This window comes from Pseudorca crassidens, chromosome 16, assembly GCF_039906515.1.
Source record: "Pseudorca crassidens isolate mPseCra1 chromosome 16, mPseCra1.hap1, whole genome shotgun sequence".
NCBI lineage: Eukaryota > Metazoa > Chordata > Mammalia > Artiodactyla > Delphinidae > Pseudorca > Pseudorca crassidens.
The window spans coordinates 5,499,081-5,519,300 of NC_090311.1; the positions used below are offsets into that span (position 1 = coordinate 5,499,081).

The 20,220-nt window shown below is 45.3% G+C and overlaps 1 protein-coding gene and 1 pseudogene across 7 annotated transcripts in view; both read right to left on the bottom strand.

The window, feature by feature from the left end:
- The window catches only part of DOCK1 (dedicator of cytokinesis 1), a 526,777-nt gene that overhangs the window by 438,223 nt on the left and 68,334 nt on the right, over positions 1-20,220 (bottom strand). For 5 of the 7 annotated variants that reach the window (XM_067709064.1, XM_067709061.1, XM_067709067.1 and 2 more), the window contains 7 exons: positions 19,572-19,720; positions 14,978-15,113; positions 13,607-13,764; positions 12,159-12,240; positions 11,600-11,735; positions 7,792-7,864; positions 4,413-4,555 (listed from right to left, as the gene is read on the bottom strand). In XM_067709064.1, coding sequence (XP_067565165.1) covers positions 4,413-4,555; positions 7,792-7,864; positions 11,600-11,735; positions 12,159-12,240; positions 13,607-13,764; positions 14,978-15,113; positions 19,572-19,720 — 877 coding nt within the window. The remainder of the gene's footprint in view (positions 1-4,412; positions 4,556-7,791; positions 7,865-11,599; positions 11,736-12,158; positions 12,241-13,606; positions 13,765-14,977; positions 15,114-19,571; positions 19,721-20,220) is intronic. The other 2 variants (XM_067709063.1, XM_067709065.1) reach the window with 2 other exon arrangements.
- On the bottom strand, positions 15,630-19,541 carry LOC137208631 (large ribosomal subunit protein eL39-like; annotated as a pseudogene).

Here is a 20,220-nt window from a genome sequence, read left to right on the forward strand (position 1 = left end):
AGAGTCCACACGAGGAAAGAGAAGCAGGCGAGAGTCAGGGGTAGGCAGAGGGCAGAGAAAAAAGAAAACCAGGTGCGGGTGGCATCAGTGTGGCCGACGGCACAAAGGCACGAGGAAAGGGGAGTGTCTACAGCACGGGGCAACCAGGGTGGGCCTCAGCAGGGGCCCTCCTGGGGGAGGGGAGGGGCAGACGCTGCTGGGAGAAGGGCAGAGAAGTTACAGGAGATGAAGGGCGGACAGCAGGCGAAAGATTCCACTGAGAAATCAACAGTGGAGTCAAGAGCTAGTCAGTACAGAGACAGAGGGAGAATTTTTTGTTTGTTTCCTTTTCTTTTCTTTCCTTCCATATTTTTCCCCTTTCTTTTTAAGATATAAAATTCCCGACCATGAGAGGGACAGCTGAAGAATTAGGAGAGAAGCATAACCAATAAAAACAGGTCTCTAAAGAGTCGTCGGGGGTAGCACCCCAGCAGGGACATGTGTATCATTGCTCAGGATGCGCACTGCACAAGGCAACTAGCAAAGAAAGGCAAGTGGGAGCTAAATCCAGCCGGCACTCTGCTCACCAAGCTGTGTATCCTGGCAGCGATACGTCTCCCCACTCACCCAGAGGACAGACCATCTCTTTCTAATTCACACAGAAGCACCACAAGCGGGACTTCCCTGGTGGTGCAGTGGTTAAGAACCCTCCTGCCAATGCAGGGGACATGGGTTCGAGCCCTGATCCGGGAAGATCCCACATGCCGCGGAGCAACTAAGCCCGTGCACCACAACTACCGAGCCTGCACTGCAAAGCCTGAGAGTCACAACTACTGAAGCCCGTGCACCTAGAGCCCATGCTCCGCAACAGGAGAAGCCACAGCAATGAGGAGCCCACAACGAAGAATAGCCCCCACTCGCCACAACTAGAGAAAGCCTGCGCGCAGCAACAAAGACCCAACACAGCCATAAACAGATAAGTAAATAAATTTACATTAAAAAGAAGCACCACAAGCTGGCACAGCTCCAGGCCTGTAGGATGAGTGAACAGACGGACCCTTGGAGTGCCGGGCACCTAACCCCTGGCTCTGTCCTCCAGTGGAGCAGACCAGGGAAAAGGGACGCTCACAGAAGTGCAAGGGGAATTATCACTGCACGTGACACTTGACGTGAACCTGTTCCCTGCTGGGGACACCAGGACGCAGCTAAATCTTAGGAGTCTGAGTCCCGAAACCTCCCAAAGGAAGGAATATCTCCAGAATAAATCTAACTCAAAGACACTTTTCAAGGACTTGCAGGACGTGCTGAGATAATTATTTAAGAGCGTAAAAGTAAAGATGTCTTTCCAACACCTTTGCTTTCTCACAAGTACCAGCTTGCTCAACTAGCTGATGAACCAGTAACTTGGTGACACAACTTGTTATAACACAATTTAAACACAGAGATTAAATTTGCCCAGTTACGTTGGGTTTCCAACACTTTCCTCAGAGGAGGAAATGAGGCCAATTTTCAAGGGAAAAGTGTATTTAAGTTGACTTTTGCTAAACCAGAGTAACTAAACACAAAAGGGAGTATTAGCATATGCTATATTTCAAACAACAGGAGCAGACGTCTGGGGGTGGAGGAGGACTCACCGTCCACATAAAATACCCAGCGCCTCTGGGTTCAGAATAATTTGGGCTAAATATAAAAGATGTCCATTGCAACAAGTAAACATGTAGATGTTAACCTAAACTAGGCCAAAGCCTGGAGACCAGTTCAGAAGGGACAGGCCATGTCCCTCCAAGTCCCTTCCACAGCTCTGTGCACTTGACTGTGTGAACTGATGGGTCACCATGGATGGAAACATGGGGCTCCACTGGGCAAAACTCCGCAAACCTAGCAGCTCGCTCCATGCTGCATTCACTGGGCCCCGGGCCTCTCAGCTCTCCCTGTAATGCACTGAAATAGGCCTGAGAGTGAGCCCTGGCGAAAGGTCACTCCATCACTTCCGGTTCAAGGTCAACCTGAGCCAGTGATGTGGCCCAAGGGCATTTTGGTTCAGGAAGGCACCAACGGTCCCTCTGAAAACAATCAATGTTCTTGTCACTTAGCTCTCACTGTGACCTGAAAGCACCCCTCCTCCCCCCAGAGTTCAAGGAATCGGGGTCCCCTGGCAACAGTCCATCTCTGCGACACAGATTTTGGCCACAATACCAGTGAGACTGACAGAGGAGGGCCACGGGTCCTCTCTGTGAGCAAGTTCCAGCCACCAGTCTCCACTTTCCCTGCGTGACTCTGTAATAAAAGTGTATCAAAACTCTGATGACTTTGCAAGAGGAGCCGGGGGCCTGGGGCCTGGGGCCTGGGGCCACTGCCTCAGAGCGCTCTCATCAAACAGCTTTAATTGGATCTCCCTGCGGTTTTCAGTTAAAGTGCAAATTGGGAGGGCTGGTAATTTATGGGAAGACGGGTCCTGGGTCAGCTGAAAATTCTGTCTAGAGAGGCCACGATTCATTCACATTTTGGGTTGGGGTTTTTGTTTTGTTGTTTTCCAGGGAAGGGGGGTGGTTCATATCAAAAGAAAGCCAAAAAAGCCCCTGCAGAGGGATGGGGGCTGTTAATTCCTCCAGGACATTCTTTAGGTTTGATTCACGCTCTCCCTTAGAACAGTGGGAAATGAATCAAGATAACTGTTTCTTAAAAGTCTGGTGACATAAGGTAACTAGACAATGAAGCAGGTCTGTTCACCTCAGCTCTACTGAGTTTATGGTTAAGTCTGCATCTAATCAAGGACTGAGGAATGGATATTCCCACGGGTGCTAAAAGCAGCCTCAGGTCGGAGCAACTCAGAAGGTGACTCCCCCAACTTCCCTTCCAGCTGGAAGTGGGGCCTCAGTAAACACTTGTTTTCCGGCAGCCCTCCTGGCCAGCCGAGTGCCAGCTGTCACCAGCCCGTGGTGACTGATTCATCGCCTCTGCCAACAGAGGGTCAGCCGCTGGGAAACTTGTCAGCGTGGGATTAAAAACGATGACTGCAGGCTGGGGAGCAGGGGAGGAGAAATCCCCTCGATTACAAAACTGAAGGGGAGCCAGTCTGCGAAATGGAGCCACTATCTCAGGGGTACGGGGTGCGAGAGCCCCGGAAAACAAGGTGGCAGTGATTAGTTCACAACACGAGTGAGAGAGAAAAAACCAGCGAGAAGAGCACGTGGGGAGGTGGGTGATGTTGAATGTCTCTGTGTCTCTAAACAGCAAGGTGAAATCACAGGCGGTGGACAGTTACTTTCTTCTCTTGTGAAGTCATTCAAGTGTTCTGAACAGAGGAGGTGGCTGGAGAAGTCTGAGGAAAGCAAACAGAGGAGCTGCTTCCAGTCCTATCAACCCTGGGCTCTTTCCAACCATTTCATCGTATCCTAGTCAGTTTTCTCCTCTCATCCAGGAGCCTGGCTCTCAGCAATGTTTACAAAGATGATCGGCAAGATAGCCCGGAGATGGAAACAACCCAAGTGCCCATCCTCGGATGAATGGATAAAGAAGATGTGGCACATGTACACAATGGAATATTACTCAGCCATAAAAAGAGACGAAATTGAGCTATTTGTAATGAGGTGGATGGACCTAGAGTCTGTCATACAGAGTGAAGTAAGTCAGAAAGAAAAAGACAAATACCGTATGCTAACACATATATATGGAATTTAAGAAAAAAAATGTCATGAAGAACCTAGGGGTAAGATAGGAATAAAGACGCAGACCTACTGGAGAACGGACTTGAGGATATGGGGAGGGGGAAGGCTGAGCTCTGACACGGCGAGAGAGAGGCATGGATATATATACACTAACAAACGTAAGGTAGGTAGCTAGTGGGAAGCAGCCGCATGGCACAGGGATATCGGCTCGGTGCTTTGTGACCGCCTGGAGGGGTGGGATAGGGAGGGTGGGAGGGAGGGAGACGCAAGAGGGAACAGATATGGGAACATATGTATATGTATAACTGATTCACTTTGTTATAAAGCAGAAACTAACACACCATTGTAAAGCAATTATACTCCAATAAAGATGTTAAAAAAAAAAAAAAGATGATCGGCAAGAAAACCCTCACAGGCCGTACATCAGGGACAGCGAGTACATCATTACCCAACCCTGCCACCATCATCATCAGCGTCAGCAGCACCACCACCATCAGTATCACTGTTATCATCATCATCATCATCATCGTCATCAACATCATCATCACCATCATTGTCATTATCATCGTATCAATATCACCATCATTATCATCACCATTATCATCATCATGTCATTATCAGCATCAATCACTGTTGTCATTTTCATCATCATCAATATCATCGTCATCATCGTCATCATCATCATCAAACTAAAATTCAAACCACAGCATGTTCCCAAGTTCATGCAAATGGACTCTTATAGAAACAAAACCATAGAATACATACCCTGGCCCTTGTGGTTGACTTCTTTGGCAGCAATGACTTTGTTTATAACAGTCTGAAGGAAGTCATTCTCCCCCGCCACCCTGGGTGAAAAACGGGATGACATGTTCAGCGGCTTGTGTCGAATGGCGTCGTCCAACGCGAGCCTGGAGGGCACGGGACGACCAAGACCACAGGAGACAAAGGGGCACAGGGACCCAGAGGTCACGGTAACAAGGGAACACAAGAGATCATCATCACCGAGTGCGAGAGAGAGTCATCACAAGTCAATGCACGACAAAGGACAGGATAGGTGACAAGAGAGACAGGGAAGAGCATTGATCAGGAAAATGCTGAACCGCAAAAGAGGAGTAAAGCGAACGAGGTCGGCCCCACCCCCGGGAAATAAAGGTGAACCAGGGCACCACTCCATGTCTATCAGACAACTTACTAAAAGGGAACTTATCTGTAAATAACATGGCCGAACAGCATTTAATCCCAAGGAATGTTTAGGACCATTTCTTCTTTTTCATTAATTCTTGACCATATAGCATAGGTCAAGGGGTGGGTGCTTTGAAGGGAAAAGCAAAACCAAGACAAAAAAAAACAAAAGATCCCTCGGACCTAACTGCTTGGGAAGCTTGGGTAGCAACCACTCTGCTCCATCAGACTGTGTACTCAACGTAGCCTAAAATAATTAAATGTGAAAAGAGTGGCATAATCCTCAGAGAACACAACTACCATGCCTGAAGAGTAAAACTGTGACACAATTATGAATGTAAATCATCAATGTTTTGGGGACTCATGGATCAGGAGCTTTTAATAGAAGCTGCACTAGGACTGAGAAAACAGAAACAAACGGGCGACATGGGCAAAGGGAGATACTGTGTAGCACAGCAAAGCACAATATGCAACAAGCGAGAAAATGTACATCAGGTACATAATGTCTACAATTATTCCTAGAAACTAGGACAAGCGCTATTCATCACTTGAGCCCACGTTACTCAAGAAAGCTGAGTCCTGTTTTCATTTACTTCACCAAGTTAAGAAAGACAGAGAGAGGGCTTCCCTGGTGGCACAGTGGTTGAGAGTCCGCCTGCCGATGCAGGGGACGTGGGTTCGTGCCCCGGTCCGGGAAGATCCCACATGCCGCGGAGCGGCTGGGCCCGTGAGCCATGGCCGCTGAGCCTGCGCGTCCGGAGCCTGTGCTCCGCAACGGGAGAGGCCACAGCGGTGAGAGGCCCGCGTACCGCAAAAAAAAAAAAAACAGAGAGAGAGAAATGTACTCTATGCTTCCTTCCCTAAAATGTATCCTGTGGTATAACAAATCAGTTTTAATGGAGCAAAAAATGGGTTTCATTAGCATGGCATTTCCCAAAGAACTACTTCCATTGCTTATTTTGCTATTAAAATCATGCTTCTCTTTTGTTTCTAACACTGACCATATGAATCTGTATATCAGTCTTCCCTTAATGGAGCAGGAAGTGACAAATTACAGTAAGAAGTGAACATGTAATTAAAGTGGACATTTCACTACAAGAGAGAAAAAGGTGGCAGCAAGATGCCACCTCAAATACGTCATAACAAGTCCCGGTGAAATTGAGATTAGTGAGTCTAAAACTAACCCCCCTCACTTTTCAAACCGCAACCCAAGTTTTCTTCTTCCCTTGACTTTTCCCAGAAGACACTAGTAGGCAACAGGTAATTTCAATGCACTGGTGCATTTGGGCATCAAGAAACTCTGAGGTCTAATGAATAAAACGGCATTCAAAACATCACTGGGCTGCATTGTTTTTCTCATGGGCAACTTAATAGTATCGTTTTATAATGGTGTGTTTTAGTTATTACCTCAATATCTGCCCATGTTCCAAGATTATGTTCTCCTTGTTTACTAAAGAAACTTCCAGATTCTGCAGAATGGAGTTCCCTTTGTAACTCTCTTCACCAGGTATGATTCCAAAGTATCACGTTCCAACAGAACGTTCTATGATGACGGGAATGGTCTCTACCTGCACTGACCAATCTGGTAGCCACTGGCCACCTGTGGTACTGAAGACTTTAAATGGAACTAGTGTGATGGACGCACTAAATATTTAATTTTAGTTAATTTTCATGAACTGAAATGGCCACATGTGGCTAGTGGTTACAGTGTTGGACAGAAGAATAAATCTAAAGCAATGAAGCCACAAAAAACCTTCGCCTCCAGTTGTGTGGTGAGATACGTAAAAGCGAACCTCAATTTCAAGCACATTAATGCAATGTTTTCTGTTATTCTAAATGCCTACTGAGCCATGCTTCAAGATGCTGTCTGACCAGATCACCTGCCTGTAAAGGAAAACACTCTGTTCCACCTTGAACAAGTGGTTCTCAAGCCCGGGGCTGAAGGCGCGGTCCGTCGTGCAAAGACAGGGGTGCAAAGGGAGACCACCTCCTGCTCCCCCATCCCCCCAGGACAGGACTCCCCGCACCACCCGCCAACCTCCAAGCCCCCTCAGCCAACACCTGAAAACAACCAGAACTGGCTAAAATAAAATTTCTTTCAAGCCTGGAATCACTTAAGTAGAAAGAGAAATGAGGAGAAAAGACAGAATGCAGGGCACTATGACAGGTCATTCTAACTCAATTTATCCTTTACTCTGTCTTCTAAGATTTCACACCGCCAGGAGGAAGCCCCCTCTTGTAGTTAACCTAAACCCCTCTAATTCCTCCTCCTTTCTCTCTGTCTAAGGTGGAGAAGTGCCCTTGAAGGGACTACAGACCATTATCCAGGCGCCCTCTGGCTTTAATCTCCAGGGAAATAACACCAATTCTTTCAACCTTTTCCACGGGAACTACCTTCAAATCGGAGAATCAATTTAATGAATCTCCTCCAAGTGCTTTCCCAGCACACCTCTCTATAGACTTCAGGCCAGAACTAGACAAACCCTAAAAATGGCAAAGCACAGACAACGTCCACTCGAGGCAGCCCCAGAGACAGAAAAATCACAAGTTACAAAAGAATTCGTTCTTCTTGTGTGCGGTTTTTTTATTTTGAAGACAGCAACTTCCCATGAGGAATTTGAAACTACTGTACTTTGAAACTGTGAATAGCTACTAGAATAAATCAATTATGTGAAGAAACATGCATGCTCAGATTGGAATTGTAATTCTGAGCGTCCCACAGGATAAGGCACGTCAGGGATCACACGTAAAATCTTCTACTCGCAAGACCATAAACTGTAACCCAGGTTTCTTGCGACTACAAAAATGCCCTTCACTAGAGCAGCGACTAAACAGATGTTTCATTATTATTCAATAATCAATTCCTGTTTGTGCTGAATTTATAAACTGAATTATAAAGATAATTATTACAAACATACATTTTCCATATTCTATCTGGTTAAGTACTTTGCCCCATACTTACGGCTGAAAGGGAATGAAATGCTGTTTGTCTTCATCATCTACTTTTCCATTTATTATATCTGTTACATCCATCACTGGGGACAAGAAAAGAACAGAGGCGGTTTTGCTTAAATGCTATCATCATGGAAGACAAACAAACAAAAGAACATCGGAATGTCCTCTGACCAACAACAAGCATAAACTGGTGGAATTTTCTTATATTCAAGTTTAAAGTATTTCCACGTTTGAAAGACCAATCAAGTTATCAGAAAACACCAGCCCAAATGGGGTTGGGGCTTAAACAGCAGAGTTCCACTTAATAAACTCCTTTGTCTATTACCCAACTGGCACCGACTGAGTTGCATTTTCCAATAGAACCTTGTGTGTTGATGAAATGTTCTATCCCAAGGAGCATCTGAAATGTGGCCGGTGGAATGGAGGAACTGAATTTTTACTCTGATTTCATTCTTATGCCAAAATAGCCGCACGTGGCAGGGCGACCACACTGGACAGCACCACTCTGGAGCCTCACATCAGCCACTGCACGGCCCCAACAAGGAAACAGTACATCAAGTGGCTACGGTTTACCCACCCCACGCTGGCATCCGTGGACACCATTTCAAGAAACACTGGACAGCTAATCCCCTCACTCACCTACTGTATGGTTGAGGAAACTAGGCTCAAAGACCTGAATGCATTTGCCCCAAATCTGGCAGCTGGAACATCACCGATGCCCAGCTCAGACCAACACAGCGAGAAACCCCGAGAAGAGCCCTAGGGGCACCGGACACGTGCTCTGCCTCTGCTCGGCTACAACTGACTGCAGGTAAGTGAGCAACACGCCTCACTTAATTCCTTCTGCACGGTGCCCTCTTTAACAACATACAATCATATATTAAAAATGGGGACCATTTCTACCACCTCCCTCCACCCTAAAAAGGGGCAAGGGATTTGCAGGACCAGAACAGAAGCATCCCTCCTGTTGTTAAGATGCTCATATGGCCAAGACTACATCTTTACCACCAGTTCTGAACCAACAAATAGAGCTCATTTTTCAGCCCAAGTCCAATCAGCCTTCGGTATTTGCAGCAGCAGCTCAGACAACTGGCTCTATATGGGTCAGAACAAGTGAGTCTGAACCCAGGAGACTACCTCCTGCAGCCCAGGCCGCAGTGAGCAGCTCTCCTGTGTCCGCAGACCTCTCTCCTCTGGGACTCATCCCACCAGCTGACTATGAGTCTCTCTGATAATCCAGCTCCCTTGTCAAAGCCCTGTCTCTAACCCTGGACACATCCAGGAGCCCAGCAACTACTGGCAGGAAGGCAGCATGTGAGCAAGAAACACAACCTAGGTCTGAGCACCAGTAAGTTGAAAGCAGCCTTAGCTCTGCTACTTCCTGGGAGTGACAGCCCCTTTGGGCCCCCAGCCCAGTCTCAGAGGGAAAGGCGTTGAAATCGCCCATCACCATGTCTTTCCCTCACTGGTCTTCAGCACACAGCCCCTGGTGAAGAAAGTTCTCGCTGTGATTGGGACTTTGGGCATCAAAGGTCCCCGTTGCCCAGGGAAGAATGAAGGACTTGGGGGCGTCACCCCCAAAGTAAGAGCCCAAGCGTTTCTATGTTCAGGTATGAGGGTCCATCTTAAGAAAGCCAAGAGTCCACTACTGGGCAGATACCCTGAGAAAACCATAATTCAAAAAAGAGACATGTACCCCAATGTTCACTGCAGCACCGTTTACAACAGCCAGGACATGGAAGCAACCACAGTGTCCATCGACAGAGGAATGGATAAAGAAGATGTGGCACATATATACAATGGAATATTACTCAGCCATAAAAGGGAGTTATTTGCAATGAGCTGGATGGACCTAGAGTCTGTCATACAGAGTGAAGTCAGTCAGAAAGACAAAAACAAATACTGTATGCTAACACATATATATGGAATCTAAAAAAAAAAAAGGTTCCAAAGAACCTAGGGGCAGGTCAGGAATAAAGACACAGACGTAGAAAATGGACTTGAGGACAGGGCGGGGGGAGCTGGAGCAAAGTGAGAGTAGCGTGGACATATACACACTACCAAATGTAAAACAGATAGCTAGTGGGAAGCAGCCGCATAGCACAGGGAGATGAGCTCGGTGCTCTGTGACCACCTAGAGGGGTGGGATAGCGAGGGTGGGAGGGAGATGCAAGCGAGAGGGGATATGGGGACATATGTATGCATATGGCTGATTCACTTTGTTGTACAACAGAAACTAACACAGTGTTGTGAAGCAATTACACTCCAATAAAGATCTATTAAAAAAAAAAAGAAAGCCAAGAGTCCAGCTGTATGTAGTCACCAAAGGTGTGTGACAGAGGAGGATCTAAATGGCCCACAAACATGACATCACACGATGCAGGGGGTAGACGGAAGGTGGCGTCAGGATGCTGGTGATGGAGGAGGGACAGCACAGGTAGAAAGCCAGCACAGGCAGGGATGAGAAGCAGGCTCGAGTGACAACCCCCACAGCCTGCTCATAGCCACTGGGCACCACACATCCACGTGGCCAAGATACACAGCATCCGCTTCTAGGGGTTCGTCCTCTCCCAACAGTCAGAAGAGACACAAAGATCCAAGTTCAAGGATGTGCACCGCATACCTGGGCAAGAATATGTTTTAATAGCTCCCCAGGCTGTGTATGTGATTGTATAAGTGCAAATGAGAAATACACTTAGGGCTGAGAATCGTTGCCTTAAAAGATTTACCTTTTGTGCCCAAAGTGTACATGGCCACATCGCACGATGAAATGTCCTCCCTCCGTCTCAGAGCAGACAGGAGTAGGAAGTTGGGAAACACATAAGCAGAAGGCTCAGGTCCTTACGTAGCATCTATAGAAACACACCAGCTCAACAGCTCAGGAAAGCCAGCCCTCTGGGATGAACGTGGACGGTAAGAGATCGCTTGCCTCCTCCCTACCTCACCCCACTGCTCCCTTTTGCTCTGAACCTAAAACTGCTCTAAAAATAAAATCTGTTTAAAATGGGTCAAAACAAAACGAAACGAAACTAAGCCCTGAGTTTCCTGGTAGCCCAGGTAAAGAGTCCTTCCATCTCTGCTCATACAAGAAATCCAGTGATGTATCGGAAAGGAAGAATTTTCTCACATACCTATTGATATAAATCCCAAGAACCACAGAAAGGACAGGAAGAAACAGAGGGCTGCGCAATGAAACTCCACTGCAGCCGCCAAATCGCGAGAGAAAATCACTTCCCAAACGGTGAAAACTGAGAGTGACACTGCAAGAGGTCAACTAATCAGGACGTCCTGGGGACACTTTCCTCTCCCCTCCACAGAGATAACTCATCACTCCCTTTACTTGTGCTGTCACCAAAAACAGAACAAAACCAGAGCACACGTCCGCAGGATAAAAGGCCCCTATTTGAAGAGAACTCTGTCCTCTCCGGGCTTTCTGCTCCTTCTACCTTTTCATCCCTTCGACCATTCTGTGTAAATTCATTCCTAAATCTATCAATCGCCAAGTCCAGAAAGCCTGCAACCCTCCAGTGACTGGTTTCCCTCCAGGATGAGCATGTGGGTCAGGGTCTCCTCCAGGAGACAGGATCCACTTTCAAACCAAATATACAATTTGCACCTGAAGCTTGTGGAGCAAAGACCCTGAGCTGAATGGGGACCTGAACCCATGCAGAGAAGAACGAATACATTTTTTTTTTCTCTCCAACAGAAAAGCTTATAAAGCAAGCAGCCCGCTGTCCAATATTCAACAGCAGCTCGTATTCACGGCAAAGGTGATGATCTTGAAACTCTTAAGAAAAAGGAAAGAAGTGGATTACCGGCCACCCCGAAAGGCCGCCGCAAGCCGGAGGTCAGCTTCCTTGTGTTATTGTCTCTCAGTTCCATGCGACCCACTCGAACAATCTGACACACAAAACTGATTTTCTCCCTTTTCAGGTCTTTGCTTCCGAGATCCTAGAAATATTAATTTCCATAAGTTATTCTGGAGAACCATTATTCAATGCAGGTTCAATTGAAACAGACAGTAGAAAGATGGATTGCGACTCTTTTCTCCAACCAGTTTTTAGCATTTTAATAAGTCATTCACAAGACAAAAAGGAGCTGAATCACAAAAGTCAACTAGCATTAAATGAACTTAAGATCCAAGTTTAAGAGACATACTCAACGTAATGAAGTACACATCTTTGTCATGGGGATTCTAAGGGTAGCTAGAGACCCAGAAGATCCCTGGGCAGTTATGTTATTATAGTAAATTAACAAGTATTAAAGGCATCCCAAGAACCCATGCTCTAGTGTGGTGAAAAGTCAGACCACGGTCATTAAAAATAGTCATTAGAATGGTGAGCAATTCAAATGAACATCTTTGGATGCACTTACAGTGAAAACAGCTCTCAAGTTATGTAATCTGTCTATATCTTTAGGCAATCCTGAACTTGACCAGCGAACCAGGTAGTTTTCACTTGAAAAAAAGAAATAAAAGCAAATTAATTTCCCAAATAGAACAGGGTACCAAATGTACATCCACACTGACTTTTAATTAATACCACGGAGGTCCACTACGCAGACAACTAAATGGGTTCAGAAATATCAACCACATCAGATACAGCTGCTCTGCCATTAACATATAAGCAATTTCCATACAGGATAGTATGCAAGGACGGCCTATACAAAATCCTTGAGGTTTTAATTTTGGATGCTCAGGGTTATAATTCCAAAGGAACTATATGCAAATGGCATTTCAAAGTTTTTATTACTTTTTTAACCACTTTTTTAAATTGAAGTATAGTTAATTTACAATGTTGTGTTAGTTTCAGGTGCACAGTACAGTGATTCAGTTATATACATATGTATTCTTCTTCAGATTCTCTTCCATTATAGGTTATTACAAGACACTGAATATAGTTCCCTGTGCTATACAGTAGGTCGCTGTTGTTTATTTTACACAGTTGTGTGTATATGTTAAAAGTTTATTATGAAAAGCATATCTGTTCATTTGGAACAATTATAGTCTCACATTCACCATTCATTCATTTATAGTATAAAGTAAAACTGCCTGATTATTTCAGAGCCTGACACAAACCAAATATGACCTAAAAATACATATTGAATCCTACAACAAGAAGAAATAAAGTCCTTATCAGAAGTGGCAATGAAATTTGTTCTGTTTTCTGTCATATACTAAGTTTTTAAATTTTCAAAAATACGAGTAAAGATTCTAGACTTTTAAAACACACACACACACACACACACACACACACACACAGTTTAAACCATACTTTTTCCCTCTGGACAAAGAGAAAGTTATACTGAGGAACAAAAACAAGAACTGAGAAAGAGAGCACATGAGAAAGGACAGACATGGCAGAGATGGGATTTACAATATTTTATTGAACATTCTTTGAGAGCCTTTACATAGCAGGCACCGTTCTAGACACTGTATTCCACCAACCATCTCAGAGAAATAACAGTAGGTCAAAGGTCCAGAAATGACATTCACAGAGAACCAAAGCTCGAAAAAGCAAGATTAAGACAAGAGCAATACATTGGGTGGGGCTTGGGGGGGGCGGGGGCAACAAACAAAACATCCTCTAAAGACAACATAGGAAGCATGACTTCAAGCTGCAGTTGCGAGGTCCTTATAACATTACAAGACTCAGCTTTACCGTCAAATATCCACGTACGTGCAGGAAAGCTACCTGGGGGAAGTCTGGCCAGCTGATCACCCCTAGGGCTCCCTGCAAGAGCAAGACTTTGTGGGGGGTCCTGAGGCCATCTTCCCCACAGTAACCAAAGAGGAAAGACAGCAGCCAGGGAATGTCACTGACCTGATGAACTTGGACTCCACGGGGTCATACAGAGACATGAGCACTTCGGCATCTTCTCCGATTTTACACACCACGTTTTTGAGGTTAACAAACAAGGCCAGAGAAGGGGTGGCAGCAAACTTGGCTTGTCTGTTAATGTCTATGTTCTGCTTTTGAGACTGTCAGTGGAAATAAAACAATACAACAGAAAGTCGACAAGAGCAACACTCTTGGCTACCCCTTGCTTTGTTCATTCCCTACAGAACAGAAAACCATGTGAAACTAGCTGCAGTAACACAGCAAAGCCCTTCATGCAGCGTCTTCCTTGTCTTCACCTGATACTCTCATCACAGGCACGCACCCAACTGAAAATAACAGTGCCCTGTGCAATGGTCCCAGTCGCATAACAGCTTATACTGAGTATTTTCAGATACAAAACACTTAGGGGCCCAGTCAATGAATCAGAACGGAGACTACATGTGGAGTTGCTTGTCTACTTTCTGGTTCTCCCATTAGATCAAACCCTCCGAGGACATCTCTGTTATTCCTCATTATGGCCTCAGTACCTGGCACAGAGTAGGTGCTCAACAGCTGCTGAATGAATGGACGGCTCGATCAGGCAATCGCGTTCTCAGTGTCAACTACATACAAGATACCATTAAAGGCCATGGAAGATGGAAAAGATCAATAAGATACGTGTCCCCACCCTCACTGAGCTTATTTTGTTTAATTAATTCTTATTGGAGCATAGTTGCTTCACAATGTTGTGTTCGTTTCTACTGTACAGCAAAATGAGTCATTCTTACATATACATATATCCCCACTTTTTTGGATTTCCTTCCCATTTAGGTCACCACAATGCATTGAGTAGAGTTCCCTGTGCTATACAGTACGCTCTCATTAGTTGTCTATTTTATACGTAGCATCAATAGTGTATATGGGTCAATCCCAATCTCCCAGTTCTTCCCACCCCCCATTCCTCCTCGGTATCCATACATTTGTTCTCTACGTCTGTGTCTCTATTTCTGCTTTGCAAATAAGATCGTTGAGCTTAGATATGTCACTCTCCTCCTCCTATCAGAGGAAACACAGAATCGAGTATTGTTTCCCACGAGCTAAGACCACAAAGCCAATGTCATTAAAACCCTGCCCCCTGAGCTGAAGCACACCCCTCTCAAGAGCTGAAATGCTTTCAGGTCATCAGCAGCATGTTTTGATGCTGGGCTCCATTCCACCCCTCGTCGTATGAAATATACTGTGCAGCTGTGCCTTTTCAGGTCCTTTTCAGTGCACGTAATGGGCATCAGTGGTGATGTTTTACTAATGTAGTAAACCGCTGCTGAGAAACTGTGTTCCATGTGTAAATGGCATGTTGCAGAGAGGTGAACTTACCTTCTCTTCTTGTAATCTCTCCTCCACTTGTTTAGAAGCTACTTCGTGAGCTCTGAAAAGACTAATCGTGCTAGTTAGTTCCGGATCCAGAATGTTCCCATCTTCATCTCTCACCACCAAGTCCAAATCAAGGATCCTAGAACAACAAGAATTCAGAACTGCACAACCCAAGGGCTCTGAATTCTCTAACAAACTTCAGTCCCAGCAACTGAGCAGAAAACATCACCGAAAGTCGGGGCACCCACACAATATTAGGAAACACAATTCTGCAAGGTCACCGCCTTTAACTTAAAATGTATACCCTTGGAATTTAAAAAAAAAAAAACTTATTCAGTTTTTACTTCCATTGCCGTAGTGGCTTTGTCTTACAGATCTACAAAGTCCAAATGAAATGTACGTTGCTAATTACCATGTGAACTGTATGGACAATTTTGTTTTGTTTTGTTTTGTTTTTTTGCGGTACGCAGGCCTCTCACTGTTGCGGCCTCTCCTGTTGCAGAGAACAGGCTCCAGACGCGCAGGCTCAGCGGCCGTGGCTCACGGGCCCAGCCGCTCCGCGGCATGTGGGATCTTCCCGGACCGAGGCACGAACCCGCGTCCCCTGCGTCGGCAGGCGGACTCTCAACCACTGCGCCACCAGGGAAGCCCTGTATGGACAGTTTAAAGTACACACATGCCATGTATATGCCGTGGCACATGTGTGTATATAAATTTGTGTGTATGTGTACGTATATACAGTCACATGCCCACCAATATGCCCAAATATATACAGCTGGTGGTTGGGGAGAGGTGGGCGGAAGGAAAAGCTGGAGCAGAGGCACACCCACCACTCCATTTCCTCACCACGGTCTCTGGCAGCTTCTACTGCACTACTTTCCTTCTACCCAGAGTCAGTTCTAATCCCTTAATTAGCCCAACAGAAGATTTTCGATAAAGGCGTTCCACTGTTTCAACACGGAACATATGGAAGTCATCCACAGTGATGTTAAGCCACTTTCTGGCCAGGTGGCTAAATGTAGTAGCCACCTTACAACACAGGCAGCATCTGACTAATAAACCTGTCCGTCTACATCTGGAAATGTTTTTTGGCAACATTCTCTCCATTTCCCCAAATCCAACGAAATAGGTGATTTTTACCACAATTTTTATTTAAAGAATAAACAAAGGCAATTATATAAAGAAAGAAACCAAGAGCTGTGCTACGGTGCTGTGTTCTGGTTTTCTTTTAGTAAGACGTGAGGATCTTAACCACAGATGCCTTACACTCTGCCTTTCGGATTTTTCTTCCTGCTATCAACAAGTCTATAGAAGCGGGGCGTTTTTAGTTTTTTTAACCATACAACAAAGGAAAACATCTTTTGAAATGAAGATAAATTTCAGTTGGAGAATATCTTTAACAGTTACGAGTTGAAGAGGAAAGTTGACTTGGCAGTAAAACCTCCATTTAGATGAACGAATCTCTGACTTCTCCGAAGGTCACACACCTTAAAGCTATAGGCGAATGAGTCTAATAACGTGTCAAGCAGGTTCAGTTTTGTCAGTTGTGCTGGACCACTGCACTATTTGTGCAAGGAAATCACAAAAACCTCATTTTGTCCTGTTAATATATCTACTGAGCAAATTCGCGGATGGTGAAACAAGACCAACTGGGCCTGTTGGCAGCCCAGGGTAAACGGGCTTTTAAACGAACAGAGGCTTTTCCCTTTGCATGAAAAGAACCTTAGTGGTTGTAATGATTGTGAGGAATTTCAAGAGGTAATATGCTCTTATTAGCTGTCTTTGTAACAAGATTCACCAATTTGGGAAAGCCCCTCCCTCTTAAATATTACTGCTCGTCCCCTGGGAGGAGCCAGTGCTGGTGTGGGTGGAGCCAATGCTAATGAAGTGGGATCTGTTCTTATGTGGGCAGGGCCAGTGCTGGCGTGGGCAGAGTCAATGCTGTTTAGGGTGGGTAGGGGTTCCTGTTCTGGTGTGGGCAGGGCCAGTGCTGGCGTGGGCAGAACTACAAAGCATCTGGCTTTAGGAAGACTCACCAGAAGGTCCTGCAGGCCACACAGAATCAGGCTCCCTGAGAAGCAGAGGTTCTGGCCATGCTCCAGCCTGCTGTGTACACCCTGCCATGTACCTCAGGCCGGCCAGTACAGCTGGTCAGACCCATTTCACAAAGGAGGAAACCTAAGCTCAGAGAAACATCTAAAAGACCCCAGGGCCTGGATTCTGAGCCAGAGCCCTCTCACAGCAGAGCCCATGCTCTTTCCGGAATGCCATGTGGAAACTGCCACAGGAAGTGGTCTCTCAGGGATCTCCACACCAACCATTCCATGCGCTGTTCTCAGCAGCTGGTGCTCGGGTGGTTCTGAATCCAGACTGAGCCTCCACTGCGAAGGTACACTGCAGCAGAGCAAGGGACTCTAACACCATCAGAAACTAAATCCGTGGACGCCCAAAGCACCTCTGGCGGGGGAGGGGGGAGGGAACGCCCTGAAATTACGTGCAAAATTCTGTGTGTATGTGTTATGTATGTGCATTTTCCTAGAGAGATGGTCCATGACCTTAATCACATTCTCAAAGGTCTCCCAGAAACCATTTTAAAATCCGACTTTGAACACAGTGATTTTATTTTTCACTATTTTGTTTTCTGAAGAAGGAACTAGAAAGATATGCACAGAGTACTGGGCTTTAGAGAAGTTATGGAGTAGATCTGAGTTCCTTGGGCAAAAACCTGTCTTGTTAAGGACTGCATTTCCTATCAAAGTAGTAAATTACGTTTGGAAATACTTCCCTTTCTTAACTAGATTGTTCCACGACATAATGTACTTTGGCTTCCCACGGCCAAATGAAGCAGGTGGTTTCTGGACATAAGTTCAAAATATGATACTCCAAGAGAAAATAGAAGCAAAGCTCCAAAAGTTTGGGTTTTTAGGCAGGTGGTCTTGAAGAGGGTTTCACTGCAACAATATCTCATATCCTATACCCAGAAATCTCTGGCTTCCTGGGGGAAAAAAACATTAAAAAGCCTTCTCCTGTAGGCTTTTCTAATCCAAACATTACATCTTACTAATAATGCAGCTTTTAAAACCTTTTCACACTTGAAAGTCTGAATTACCAGAAAACAAAACTGTTATAATTCTGATTTTACAAAACACTTTTTTAGTTTTTCCACAGCTCCCTTCAGCTGAATGGAGCTATTTTCTGAGCTTTACATCCTAATGTGTAAAATGAGGAGGCTGGACTAAACCAGTAGTTTCCCAATCTGCTGTCCGTCACAGTCCAAGTCTATTCTGAAAGACTGGGATTTCTAGCCCGCATTCCAGACGCCAGCAATCAGGATCTTAAGGAGTGGTTCCCAGGATGCTATATTTTGAAAGCTTTCCAAGTGATTCTGATACAGACCAGCATTTGGGGGTCCTGTGACCAGATACTTTTTAAGGCTTCTTGCAGCTCTGACATTATATGAACAGTCAAATAGTTACCCGGTAGAAAAGGCATGGCCCCATTCTGGTTACAGAACCTGGGAGAGCTGGGATGACTGTGCATCAGAAATGCATGCCCACACCAGGACACGCATCTCTGTGGGAGAGTGAGTGCACCATTGTTAAAGGCATTCAAGCAGAGCTGGGCGGCACCCCGCTGTAAATGGGAACTTTTGCATGAGACATACTCCTGTAAAACAATTACGTGTTGTTCATATCGAAAATGCAAATTTAGCTGGCTGTATACTTTTTCCAACAAAAGGTCTCACATATTTATTATTAAGCCAATAATAATAGTTTCTGCACTAGTGCAGAAATACTGACACAAAAATAAAACACATCCGGCTGTTCAGATACTAGTGATGGCCTCAGAGAGATACGGTAACATGCAAGTGACCTTGACACAGCATAAATATGTGTGCCACCTCACGCGAGGCTCCTTACAGACCCAGCTTGGTTCTTCTCCAATGTCTTCTCTTGGAATTGTACCCGATTTTATTACCAGTTTTCTTTCAAATCCGTTGGGGAATAGGACAATTCTCCTCTTGTTCCTTGGCCAGGAATCGCTTGATCCTGAAAGTCTTGTGAGAAGACATGGCAAGGAGCAAATTCAACCACACATAGGATGACGGAGAAGAGACCAGCTGGCTGTATTTTTGTTCGCCAAATCTGGCGTCCCTACACTGGTGCCAAGTTTTAAGGTGCCCTTCGATGTCCCTTCCAACTTTCAGACCGCAGGACTGCACAGAAAGAAACCTGGTGCTTTTGTTACTACACAAAGTACCCCCATGTCTGGAATCAAGGTCAAATACTGTCAGCAGGAAGGAAACGTTCCCCGTCAGGGGAATCAATGCACGGTCCCCTCTGAAAGAGTGACGATGACAGGTTATCCCAGGCCCATCTTCTTGAAAAGAACACTTTTCAACAGTGACTCAGAAAACCCCTGATCTTCAGGATCCAAGAGAAAACAGCTCATCCTTTTAAAAATGAAACCCGTGCCATTATTTTGATGTTAGAAATTTTGTTTTATCGTAAGATAGGATTCTATTCTCCTCAAGGTTTATGGGGATGCTATTATATTGGATAATGTAAGCATGAAATCATCTTTCGAATAAACGAACCTGTTTCCATAATCAATCTTGGCAGTGACTTTCTTCTTCAGTTCTTTGAGCTCATCCTGCGGCAGAGTTCCAGAAAGAATCTGCGATCGCCACTCAATAAGGTCGTAGATCATGTGCCGAACGTTTCGAAACATCTCCCTGTTATCTTGCTAGACGAGGGGGGAAAAGCCAGATGTTAAGTTCTTGATTTAAAAGAGCACTGTGGATTTCTTTTTTTCTCAAATAGACATGTCTGTGCTTTATATGATGGTGTTCAATTAATGTCAAATTAAAGATGTTTTTAGCATGGAACTGAACACATTAGATAGAATTTGGTTCCCATCACACACGAAAAGATGAAAAGAATAAAAGACAATGCGCGATCTTGCATATTCCAGCCAAGCAGAGTAGACCAGGGCACGATCTGGACTTGGAGCCTCAAAGCCAGCACGGGAGCTTCTAGAATCTGGCCTATGAACGGGCAACCCTTGTAGCTCCCTGAGGAAGTGCCCAGCCTACAGATCTTGCCTACTGAGACTTCAGAATACCTTCTCCCCCAATAATTCTCAGCACACAGAGAAACTCAACCCCGAGGCCTGTCGGCTGAGCTACAAGAGAACGTGCCTCTGGGCTCTTCTGGTGACTGTGGTGCATTTGGCACGTGCAGAGA